Source organism: Meles meles, chromosome 17 (assembly GCF_922984935.1).
Source record: "Meles meles chromosome 17, mMelMel3.1 paternal haplotype, whole genome shotgun sequence".
In the NCBI taxonomy this organism is placed as follows: Eukaryota; Metazoa; Chordata; class Mammalia; order Carnivora; family Mustelidae; genus Meles; species Meles meles.
Window position 1 is genome coordinate 14,118,608 of NC_060082.1, and position 12,005 is coordinate 14,130,612.

The window sequence follows — 12,005 nt, forward strand, 5'->3', positions numbered from 1 at the left end:
CAAAAAAGTGCACATACATTGTGAAAGTTACTTTAACAAAAAGAAATGTCTAGTGTCATCTGGGTACAAAGAAATGAGTCATCAGTTCTTCATGGAAAATCAGAAAAGGCTTCTCAAAAGAGGTCTCAGTCTAAAATTTAAGCCCAATTTTCTAGTTTTTTTTTTTTTAAGATTTTATGTATTTAATTTGTCAGAGAGAGAGAGAGCACAAGGAGGCAGAGTGGCAGGCAGAGCAGCAGAGGCAGAGAGAAAAGCAGGCTCCCTGCTGACCAAGGAGCCCAACACAGAACTCGATCCCAGGATCCTGGATCATGACCTGAGCCAATGACAGCAGCTTAACCAACTGAGCCACCCAGGTGTCCCATGCCCAATTTTTTTTTATGTAAATATTTATAACAATAACTTCCACACTGCATGTGAATATGACTAAAGTTACAGCACACTGGATAATTCAAATGCTAACATACATAAATTTTATAATATTTACCTTTACAAGTAGTCGATACTCTTCTCTGCCTAAGTAACCTCTCCACCATTTTTGAATAACAGTTGCTACTCTATGTAAATACCTAGGTGAAAAATAGACTTATTAGTATGCTTCCTTGAACAGGATTATTGTTTAAATTTTTTCTTAGACTGTATCTTCTACAATTCAAGAACTCAAATTCAAAGGCAAATTTTTGTGTACTTTTAAAGGGTAGAGCTATCATTCTGCAATAAAATTAACCATTTCTAAAAGTAGAAAAAGGGGGCAGAAATAAATATTCAGTATTCCTTTTGGGCTTATGATTAAATATCTTTAAATTTCAAATACTCTTCAATACTAATTCTTGGAAATATTTCTGAATGTTAAGACTATAAAACAAGTCAAAGGACTAAGAGATAAGCCAGGCAATATCGGTATGAGTCATCGTAAGTACTTAGAAGTAATTCTTGAGGTAAGGAAACACTTCCTTTTTCATGCTTATATTTCCCAGTCAATCCAAGCTAATGACATGTTAATCTGCTGAATTAAAAAAATACTCTCTTTGTTGCCATGTTCCTCATTGGTATTGGGGGGGGCGGGTCAAAAGAGAAATCTCATCTTCGCACTTGGATCTGCAAGTCTGGCTCCCACGAGCTAACAGACGGCACTATACAATATAATCCCCAGTTGATCATCTGAATAAGTTATTATGTACTAGGCTTTTTCTTCTTCCACCTTATCCAGGGCAATGCTTTTCAGAATTGTGAGAGACTGAAGGAAAGTTTGAGTGCTGAAGAAAAAGTGAGAACAATTACGATAGGGAGATCGGCTTCAGTCTCTCTTTTTTTTTTTTTTTTTTTAAGATTTTATTTATTTATTTGACAGAGAGAGATCACAAGTAGACAGAGAGGCAGGCAGAGAGAGAGAGAGGGAAGCAGGCTCCCCGCTGAGCAGGGAGCCCGACGCGGGACTCGATCCCAGGACCCTGAGATCACGACCCGAGCCGAAGGCAGCAGCTTAACCCACTGAGCCACCCAGTCTGATATCATTTGCCCTTATCTATGAACATGCTGGAGAAGACTAGAACAACTTCCTATTTGTTTTATTTTATTTTGTTTTTCCTTTCTTAACAATCAGTGAATTCATTGCTATAAATAAAGTCCAGTCATTTGTCATATCCTGGAATTTGAAGGAAAGAATCTAACCAAGTGTTTATGATACTGAGTATTTTTTAAAATTAGAGATATGGTTGATATAATTTAGCTTTTTGATACACAAGAAAAGACCAGAAAGAGTTATTTCTTTAAAAAGGACATCATATAGGGGCGCCTGGGTGACTCAGTGGGTTAAGCCTCTGCCTTCAGCTCAAGTCATGATCCCAGGGTCCTGGAATCAAGACCCGCATTGGGTTTTCTGCTCGGCAGGGAGCTTGCTTCTCTCTCTCTGCCTGCCTCTCTGCCTACTCGTGATCTTTCTCTGTCAAATAAATAAATAAAATCTTAAAAAAAAATCATATAATTTATTAAGTTCATTATAAGTAAAAGATTATTTGTAATCAACACTTACATGAATAAATCATATTTTCGAAGGAGTGTGTTATTATGATATATCTCACATTCCCGTAACAAAATCATATACCTGATATATGCCCGAACTTGACATCCTCGAAACCAGCTCTGGATTTTAACTGCTGCATCATACTCCTTTTTCCTAAATACATCTACAACACTAAAAAGAAATTTTTTAAAGCATTTCATTAGTGACTAATATATTCCAAAGCAAATCAACCTGTTAAAACTTAACCTTTAATTTCTTCCAAAATTATAATTATAATTCAAATGTCATTTTAAATAAAATTAAAATACAAAATAAAGCATTTCAGAAATCATGAGCTATATTTTTAAAATTAACCTTTCTCTGAGAGGCCATGTGCTTTCAACAGCTTTACTTTTTCTTTCATTTTTGTAATCACCTATTTTGCAGCTAATTTACCAATGATTCTCATAATGAAATAAAACATGCATTTTTTTCATTATTTTAAAACCATAATTACTTGAATTTACTATTTGAATGCCACTACACATATCATGTAAGATTAAAATGCCTGCGTATTTGACTCAATGCATCAGTTAACTGAACTGCCTCTAAGTAACATGAATCCATCCCAGAATGCTTATTCTAGATAGAATTCTCAGAAACTCCATTTAAGCTAAAGCAGGGGCAGGGCCATAGGCTTATAAAGACAAGAAATTCAGCTGTTAGATTTTACTGATTTACAGCAAAAACAGGTTTAGTCAAGACAGATCTCCATTTTAATTTTACCAGTCATTATAATTCTCCCTCCCCATCCCTACTAGATATGATATTGCTTAAGGTAATTACTGTGTACCACAAAGTAATTTCTTTCCTAGAATTCTGGTTGGCGGACAAATGGATAAGGAAGATGTGGTCCATATACACTATGGAGTATTATGCCTCCATCAGAAAGGATGAATACCCAACTTCTGTAGCAACATGGTTGGGACTGGAAGAGATTATGCTGAGTGAAATAAGTCAAGCAGAGAGAATCAATGATCATATCGTTTCACTTACTTGCGGAGCATAACAAATAACATGGAGGACATGGGGAGATGGAGAGGAGAAGGGAGTTGAGGGAAATTGGAAGGGGAGGTGAACCATGAGAGACTACGGACTCTGAAAAACAACATGAGGGTTTTGAAGGGGTGGGGGGTGGGAGGTTGGGGGAGCCAGGTGGTGGGTATTGCATGGAGCACTGCGTGTGGTGCAAAAACAATGAATATTATTACGCTGAAAAGAAATTAAAAAAAAAAAGAATGCTGGTTGGCACCTAATTACTTTATGTTTGCTGAATGACTAAAGAATGCTAACCATTGGGGCGCCTGGGTGGCTCAGTGGATTAAGCCGCTGCCTTCGGCTCAGGTCATGATCTCAGGGTCCTGGGATCGAGCCCCGCATCGGGCTCTCTGCTCCGCGGGGAGCCTGCTTCCTCCTCTCTCTCTGCCTGCGTCTCTACCAACTTGTGATCTCTCTCTGTCAAATAAATAAATAAAATCTTTAAAAAAAAAAAAAAAAAAAAAAGAATGCTAACCATTTATTTCTTAATTTTCTTTTAATTCCCTCAAAATAGTGTTTCCTTGGACAGGTTATTTTTTTGTGGTTATTATATTCTAGATTAACTATATAGATTTCATTAAATTTATATGTTATAATTAGAACAGACAGAAGGGGGGAAAAAAACCTCAAACAATAAAATTCTTAAACAATACTATGAAGTTGGCTAATAGAAACTAGGATGAGCAGTTATGCTGTCAGTGGCAAAAGCTGGAGAAACAAGTAGATGGATTATAGTCCTAGAAAAGCAGAAGAGAGTTACCTAGAAAGGACTCTAAAGGACTCATAAAAGCAAAACAGAAAACAAAAACTATGCATCAGTCAGTGATCCAGATATGAAGAGTAGCAGAGAGAATTACCCAAATCAGTAAGGTTAAGAGGACACTCTAGACAATCAGAAGAAATGAAAGTGCCATCATCATTGTATGTTTGTTCTACATCTACAAATTACAGCAGAGACATGTATAAACCATATTCTTGGTTCAAATGATTGTGCTCCACATGGCAGAGAGAACAGCTTGAAGTATTTCACTCCCCCGAGCCTTCCCTGACTCCCCAGACCACAGTAGGCCTTACCATTGTACACTCCCATAGCTCTTAATATTTAACACAGTCATGTATCATGACTGATTGATAATGGTCTTTCCACTACACTTTAAAATCCAAAAATCCACAATATTACCCCCTTTGTCCCACATGCATCCCCAGTGGCTCCAGAGGGAACTGATGTTTCTCCTAACAGTCTATGACTTACCAAAGCTGCTTTCTCTTGGAGAATGGCATGCCTATTACAGACATATTTAATCCCTGTGAAGACTGCCACGCAGGAGCTTCTATCACTATACCTACTCACACCATTAAAATATTATCCCCATTTGACAAAGGAAGATACTAAGGGAAACAGAGGCATAGGGATATGTCCAAGGTCACATCTTAATAAATGTCAGAGCTGAAATTTTATCCTACATATTCTGGCTCCTATAGCTGGATTCTTAACCATCACTGCACAGGAAGGAAGTATAAAAACAGGAGATAGGAGGAAAGTAAAAGAGGAGGAAAAAAAGAAAGGGGAAAAAAATAAAAGGAAGAGTGCATGTAAGCCATTTTCAAATACAATATTAAAATTTTGTGTCATAGAAGAGCATCCATCTCCTAAAAACAATAAAATAAACTGGAACTAAGATATGAAAAGATATCAACATCTACAGTAAAAAATAAAAAATTTCATCTTTGGGTGTTGCATTTGATAAGTTCACTAAAGATTTTGGATACTAGCCCTTTATCTGTCATTTGCGAATATCTTCTCCCATTCTGTCAACTGTCTTTTGGCTTTGTTGACTGTTTCCTTTGTTGTGCAAAAGCTTTGGATCTTGATGAAGTCCCAATAGGTCATTTTCGCCCTTGATTCCCTTGCCTTTGGTGATGTTTCCAGGAAGAAGTTGCTACGGCTGAGGTCAAAGAGGTAGCTGCCTGTGTTCTCCTCAAGGATTTTGATGGAGTCCTGTCTCGCAGGACTTTCATCCATTTTGAATCTATTTTTGTACGTGGAATAAGGAAATGGTCCAGTTTCATTCTTCTGCATGTGGCTGTCCAATTTTCCCAACACCATTTGTTGAAGAGACTGTCTTTTTTTCCAATGGATATTCTTTTCTGTTGTCGAAGATTAGTTGATGATAGAGTTGAGGGTCTATTTCTGGGCTCTCTATTCTGTTCCATTGATCTATGTGTCTGTTTTTGTGCAAGTACCATACTGTCTTGATGATTACAGCTTTGTAACAGAGTTGAAGTCTGCAAAGACGACATCCAGATGGCCAACAGACACATGAAAAAGTGCTCAACATCACTCAGCATCAGGGAAATACAAATCAAAACCACAATGAGATATCACCTCACACCAGTCAGAATGGCTAAAATTAACAAGTCAGGAAATGACAGATGCTGGCGAGGATGCAGAGAAAGGGGAACCCTCCTACACTGTTGGTGGGAAGGCAAGCTGGTGCAGCCACTCTGGAAAACAGCATGGAGGTTCCTCAGAAAGTTGAAAATAGAGCTATCCTATGACCCAGCAATTGCACTACTGGGTATTTTCCCTAAAGATACAAATGTCATGATTCAAAGGGGCATGTGCACCCGAATGTCTATAGCAGCAATGTCCACAATAGCCAAACTATGGAAAGAACCTAGATGTCCATCAACAGATGAACGGATAAAGAAGAGGTGGTGTGTGTGTGTGTGTGTGTGTATAATATATATAAATATTATATTATATATATTATATATATATATATATAAAATACAGCAATCAAAAGAAATGAAATCTTGCCGTTTGCAATGACATGGATGGAACTAAAGGGTATTATGTTGAGCGAAATAAGTCAATCAGAGAAAGACAATTATCATATGATCTCCCTGATATGAGGAATTTGAGAGGCAGAGTGGGGGTTCTGGGGGGTAGGGAAGGAAAAAATGAAACAAGATGGGATCTGGAGGGAGACAAACTATAAAAGACTCTTAATCTCACAAAACAAACTGAGGGTTGCTGGGGGGAGGGGGGAGGGAAAGGGTGGTTGGGTTATGGACATTGGGGAAGATATGTGCTATGGTGAGTGCTGTGAAGTGTGTAAGCCTGAAGATTCACAGACCTGTACCCCTGGGGCAAATACTACATTATACGTTAATAAAAATTATTTAAAAAATCAAAAATTTCAGATATACTAGGTATGGGTGAGAATGGAGTGCAATAGGAACTCATAATATTGCTGGTAAAAAATAATTCAGCCTTTAAACACATACAGAAAATTTTCATTTATATGAACAAAAACTCACAAAAGTTTAATAAGGAAAGAAAAAAGAAGGCTCAATTTTGCAGTGTCATAGAAGTTAATAGTAAGGTAGCAGGAAGGGAGACCATGGTTGAGCAGTATCAAATGCTGTGAAGAAGTCATGAAGACAAGGTCAGTGTTTCAAAGAGTTGCAGCATTATAGGGAATCTTTTTTTTTTTTTTTTAAATCGTATCCTAGCCAGTAAAATACAATAGTGCAAAATATAAAATGTCATTATAGCAAAAACAGAGAAGATACAGTTATACAATGTCCAGTAGAGCAGGCAATTCAAAGATTATCGATAGAGTGTGAAGAAGGAAAAAATAATTTTATTCAGTAAGGCTGATGTGAAGTGAAATTCATGATAATGAGATAAAACAGCTTTTTATGGGTATTTAACCTAACATTTAATATGATTATAGATCTGTTTTCCTTGTTTTTAATATACTTTATTTAAAATACTGAAAATACTTGTCTTTCCTACCCCACCAACAATCAACAAGTGACTATCTTTCAAAACAGGAGATGGGTGCCTGGGTGGCTCAGTAGGTTAAGCATCTGCCTTCAGATCATGATCCCAGGGGCCTGGGATCCAGCCTCCAAAGGGCTCCCTGCTCAGCAAGGAGTCTGCTTCTCCCTCTGCCCCTTCTCCTGCTCATGCTCCCTCTCTCTCAATAAAATAAATAGGTAAAATATTTTTTTAAAAAGGAAGAAAAAATATTCAAGTATGATATACAAATACATCTAATACTTTTAAGCTAATGTATAGCTTGAACCTACCCTTCATTTATTATTGTCATTAGAAATGCAGAATAAGCAATCATATTTCTGTTTTGACTTTGTTTTCTAATCTCTTCTGGTAATAATGCTAACATGTAATACATTGTCAAGAAGAAGATTACATTATTTCTTCTTAAACTTATGAATACCAATGTATATAAACATAAGCACAGATACACTTAATAAGAACTATACATCTTAATTAAAGAGAAATATTTTAAAAATAACTTAGTTAACTTACTGCTAAGTTTTAATTTCTATGCCGTAATTCAACTTCCATACACATTTCTCTGTTGCCCTTTTTTTAACTGCTTAAAAAATGAAATTTACAGATACTTGGGTTACCACTGGGATGCTGAATACTCATACAATATGTCATGAACTGCTAGACTTTTTGTGTTTAAAATGAAAAATGTGGGTAACACTTTATTTTAATGGTATATTAATTAGTTCCAAATTACAATGAAAATCCTATAGCAGTGAATAAAATATGACATCTACATGAATTTGAAATAAATTTATTATGATCAGTATTATCACAATGAATACTAAATGAATTAATAATGATGAAAGACCAAAAGTATTACCAGGAATGTAATAAAACATTGAAAAAAGCTGCAAGTTTCCAGTCACTTTATCATCAACTAGAAATAAGTACTATAACCCCGGATAACACTATATTCATGTGTATCATTAGCAGCTGGAAATTAATTGACAATAAATAGAAAATGAAGAAAAACGTGTAGTTAAATGTCTTTCCAGTAATGTGCAAAAAATACACATTTTACACATCAACATACTGTTTAGTCTGACCTATGTGTACTAGCTACTGAATTAAAACTAGATTAAAAACCCAATCTTTTTTGCTTCTCATTACCATATGACTTTTAACTACTTTAGATACTAGGAATAAAATTCCAATATTAGCTGCCCTACATTGTAAAATATATTGATGTGTAAAATATTTTTTTCTTACCACTTCACTATTAGGTCTCAAAGTTGTCAAGCTTCTTAAAGGCAGAAACTATATTTAATCTATACTGTGTTTTAATTATCACTCATGTGCCTAATAAGAGGTCAATAACTAGTTGAAAAATATAAACTACATTTTTGAATCTAGAAGCCATGTTTTGTTTTCATTAATAGTCCTCATTATTATTATTATTTCACAGCGCAATGAATAATGAGTTATAAATACATATGTATTAGATCATAAAGCAGGAATTAACATGCAGATTCACAATGTATTTGCAAAATGTTTGATTATTTACTTTTCTACCTCTTCCTTCTACCTTCTCTTCATTTCCTGAACAATTAAGTCGTAAAGAAATTGGAAGTGGGGAAGGAAACCAGGAATCTGTGCTAGAGGGTTGGGAGTTTTGGGGGACGGGCAGTCACAGTGGCTCAGCTAAGCCTGTGTAGGTAAGGTGGGCATGTATCCCCATGTAGGCCTGGGCTGGGGTAGGATGTCACAATCTAAGGACAGTGTTCCCACGGACAGAAGGCCTAAATCTGGGTGTCAAGGAAAGGTGAGGAAAGCCTCCACAAGTTTGGGTGGAACAGGGAATAAGAACCCAAGAATGATGGAAAGGGTATCCAAGCTGATGAATGAGTGATAATCCAACATGGAGAGGTAGAGCCCACACTCCAGGAAAAGGGAATCCATAAAAGAGAGGACAGTTATATTTAGGGTGACAGAAGTTTTGCTATATACAGAAGGACTGATCAAATAAGTAAATATATGAAAGATAATGAGAGCCAGGTTCAGCAACATCAGAAAAGGAAAAGGAGATAAACTAGAGTTAATCCTGTGATGCTGGATTTGAAATGGAATTGTCAATGTAAACACATGGATTTCAATATATACATGGATGGATGAATGGATGGATGGATAAACGAAGTACAGACGCAGACTAAACACAAAGCATATATACACATCTTTTCTCGCTCTGTGCACTTGAGAGAGCCTGAAAGTGGCAACACCCAATGGCATGAGCATCCACTAAAAGCAGCAAGCATTCTTTGGAGTAATGGATGACTCCAGAGCTTGGATGGGAAAAGAAAAACATGAGCCTAGAACATTTTTTGTGTGCATCAGAGAGCAATAAAGTATTACAATGATCAGGACACAAAAGAAAATCTTCTAGTGGCTCCCATTGGACAAATCTAAGACAATGCTAGCATGAACATAAGTAATATAAATAATGTTAACCCACTGAATAGGAACCTAGCATTGAACATAAGTAATATAAGTAATGTTAACCCACTGAATAGGAACCTATGAGTCCATAATGGTATGCATAATAAATAAATTGAAAAATTGATGAGGAACAGAATACATACACAGTTTCAAATCACCTACTTTTGAGAATACCTACTAATTACAAAGGGAAAAAAAGAGACCATTACAGTAGAGAAGTCTAGCTGAAACTATCTTAGTCAACAATCCAAATAGTTACCATCAGTAATGGGACAAATCAAAATTATGCAGTATCTGGTAGGATGCATTAAAAAAGATTACAGGATCACTTCTGTGACATTTCTGGAAATACATAAGATACATAAGCTGAATCTAATCAAGAAAAAAAAATCAGACAAACCCAAATCGAGTGAACTTTTACAAAATAATTGATCTGTGATCTTCAAAAATAAGTTGGTTACGAAAATCAAAGAAAAACTGAGAAAATGTTCCATATTAAAATTAACTAAAGAGATAAAATATACACAATCCTTTCGCTATAAAGAACATTAATGAAACAATTGGCAAATCTTGAATGGAATCTGGAGATTAGATGGCAGAAACGTATCAATGTTAATTTCTTGATTTTGATGGTGGAATTTTGGTTATACAATGTCCTTAAGTGAAAGAATGGGGAGGTGGGGGGGCAATTGGCCATCAGGTTGCAACTTACCCTCATATGATTTGTGAAAAAACAAAAACAAAAACAAAACCTCTGTGCTGTATTGCAACTTCTTTAAGTTTCAGATTACTTCAGTATTTTTAAATATGTATGTATGCATATATGTGCACGTATGTGTATACATACACAAAAGAATGGCATCTCAAGAATGGCATCTCAGAACTTTTATTTTATTCAAATAGTTTTAGAATTTAAAATAATTTGACATTTAAAGTAAACTAAAGATAGGAAAATGACCATGCATAAGGACATTTGTAATGATAAAAAGGTTAAGAAAATATAATAATCCTAAATGAGTATGCACCTAATAATAGTGCTTCAAAATATGTGAAACAAAACCTGACAAAACTAAAAGGAGAAAGAACAAATTCACAATAACAGTTAGATATTTCAACATGTCTCTCTGAATAGTTGACAGGACAAATATACAAGAACTCGATAATGTAGAAGACATGAACAACACTATCAACCAATTTGAAGCTTATCAATTTCTAGAGAACACTCTACCCAACAATATCTATTTGGAAGGTCTACAAGTTCACTGATGTTTCATTTTCAGGATTTTAATCTGGTATTAAGTCCATCTGAATTTTTTGTTCCAGATCATCTGTTCTGTGTCTCTAAAAGTTTCATCTGCTTCTTTTTATTTCCATTTCACTCCTCATCATGCTTATATTTTCCCTTAAGTCCTTAAGCACGTTTTGAGAACTATTTAAACTGATTGTAGGCTAATTCTATCATCTTTGTATTTCTAGGTCTGTTTCTATTAATCAAATTTTTTTTTCTTCCTGGTTATAGGTCATGGTTTGCTACATTTTTGTCTTACTACTAATTTAGAAATAGATGCTGGACAATATGAATCCTATGCTGTTGAGTGTGAATTTTGCTCAGAAATTACTGCCAGTCCTAAAACTGGAGTAATTGTCTAGATAACCTCATTTGTTTCCTTTCACCAAGAGATCATAATCCTATATCGTCTGTTGCATCAAAATACCAAAAAATAATTTTCCACCTATTTTGTTCAGTTTTCTGATTTTTAATGGTGGCAAGCCATTACATCTTCATGACCACTTAATGGTCATGAATGTTGAATTTTATGTTTACAAAATAAAATTTTTGTCTCAGAATATTTTCCCTTATTTACTATTTATTTATAAGTAATATATGAATACCTAATGCTCAACATAAAATTTTAAACAATACAGAAAAATATAGAGAAAAATATTAAGATACCATTTCAACCCTCCTTATCCTCCAATCTCAAAATCTAAACATTGTTAACAGTTTGTTATCTATGATTTCAGATACTGTGTCTCTCTGCATATATACATAGGAATTTCATACTAAATGTGCTATGTATTTTTCTATGACCTGTTTTTTAACCTTAATCTGTCTCTGTCTTGGGGGGGGGGGGTGGTTATGTCTTTATATATATAAAAAGTTTCACTTTTAAACTGCTACTTAATATTCCATCATGTATATAAGCCTTAATTTATTTAAGCAGATTAGTTACAAATACATACAAAGTATTTTCAGGTTGTTGTTTTTTTTCCTATTAGAAATAATGCTTTAAAAAAAAAGATAGAATGCTTTAATGAACACCTTTATACATAACCCTGTACATAAAATACCTTCGTGCACAAATTGTGTACACAAGAGAAAAGTCAACAAATAAAGTGACATGCATTTGATAAATTATTATAAATTGAATTGTTTTTGTAGTTTTAAATCACAATTGCTTGTTGCTATTATATAAAAAAGACAACTGATTTTTGTGTATTGGGTATTGTGTCTTACAGCCTTGCTAAATTCACTTATTTCTAGATCTTTTTTGTAGGTAGCTTAGTTTTCTTTTTTTTTTTAAGATTTTATTTATTTATTTG

The 12,005-nt window shown here is 34.9% G+C and overlaps 1 protein-coding gene across 1 annotated transcript in view; it reads right to left on the bottom strand.

The window, feature by feature from the left end:
• The window catches only part of SPATA17 (spermatogenesis associated 17), a 164,455-nt gene that overhangs the window by 148,296 nt on the left and 4,154 nt on the right, over positions 1-12,005 (bottom strand). The window contains exons 2-3 of the mRNA XM_045982285.1: positions 2,105-2,194; positions 488-569 (exon numbers count right to left, since the gene is read on the bottom strand). Of these exons, the coding sequence (XP_045838241.1) occupies positions 488-569; positions 2,105-2,194 (172 nt within the window). The remainder of the gene's footprint in view (positions 1-487; positions 570-2,104; positions 2,195-12,005) is intronic.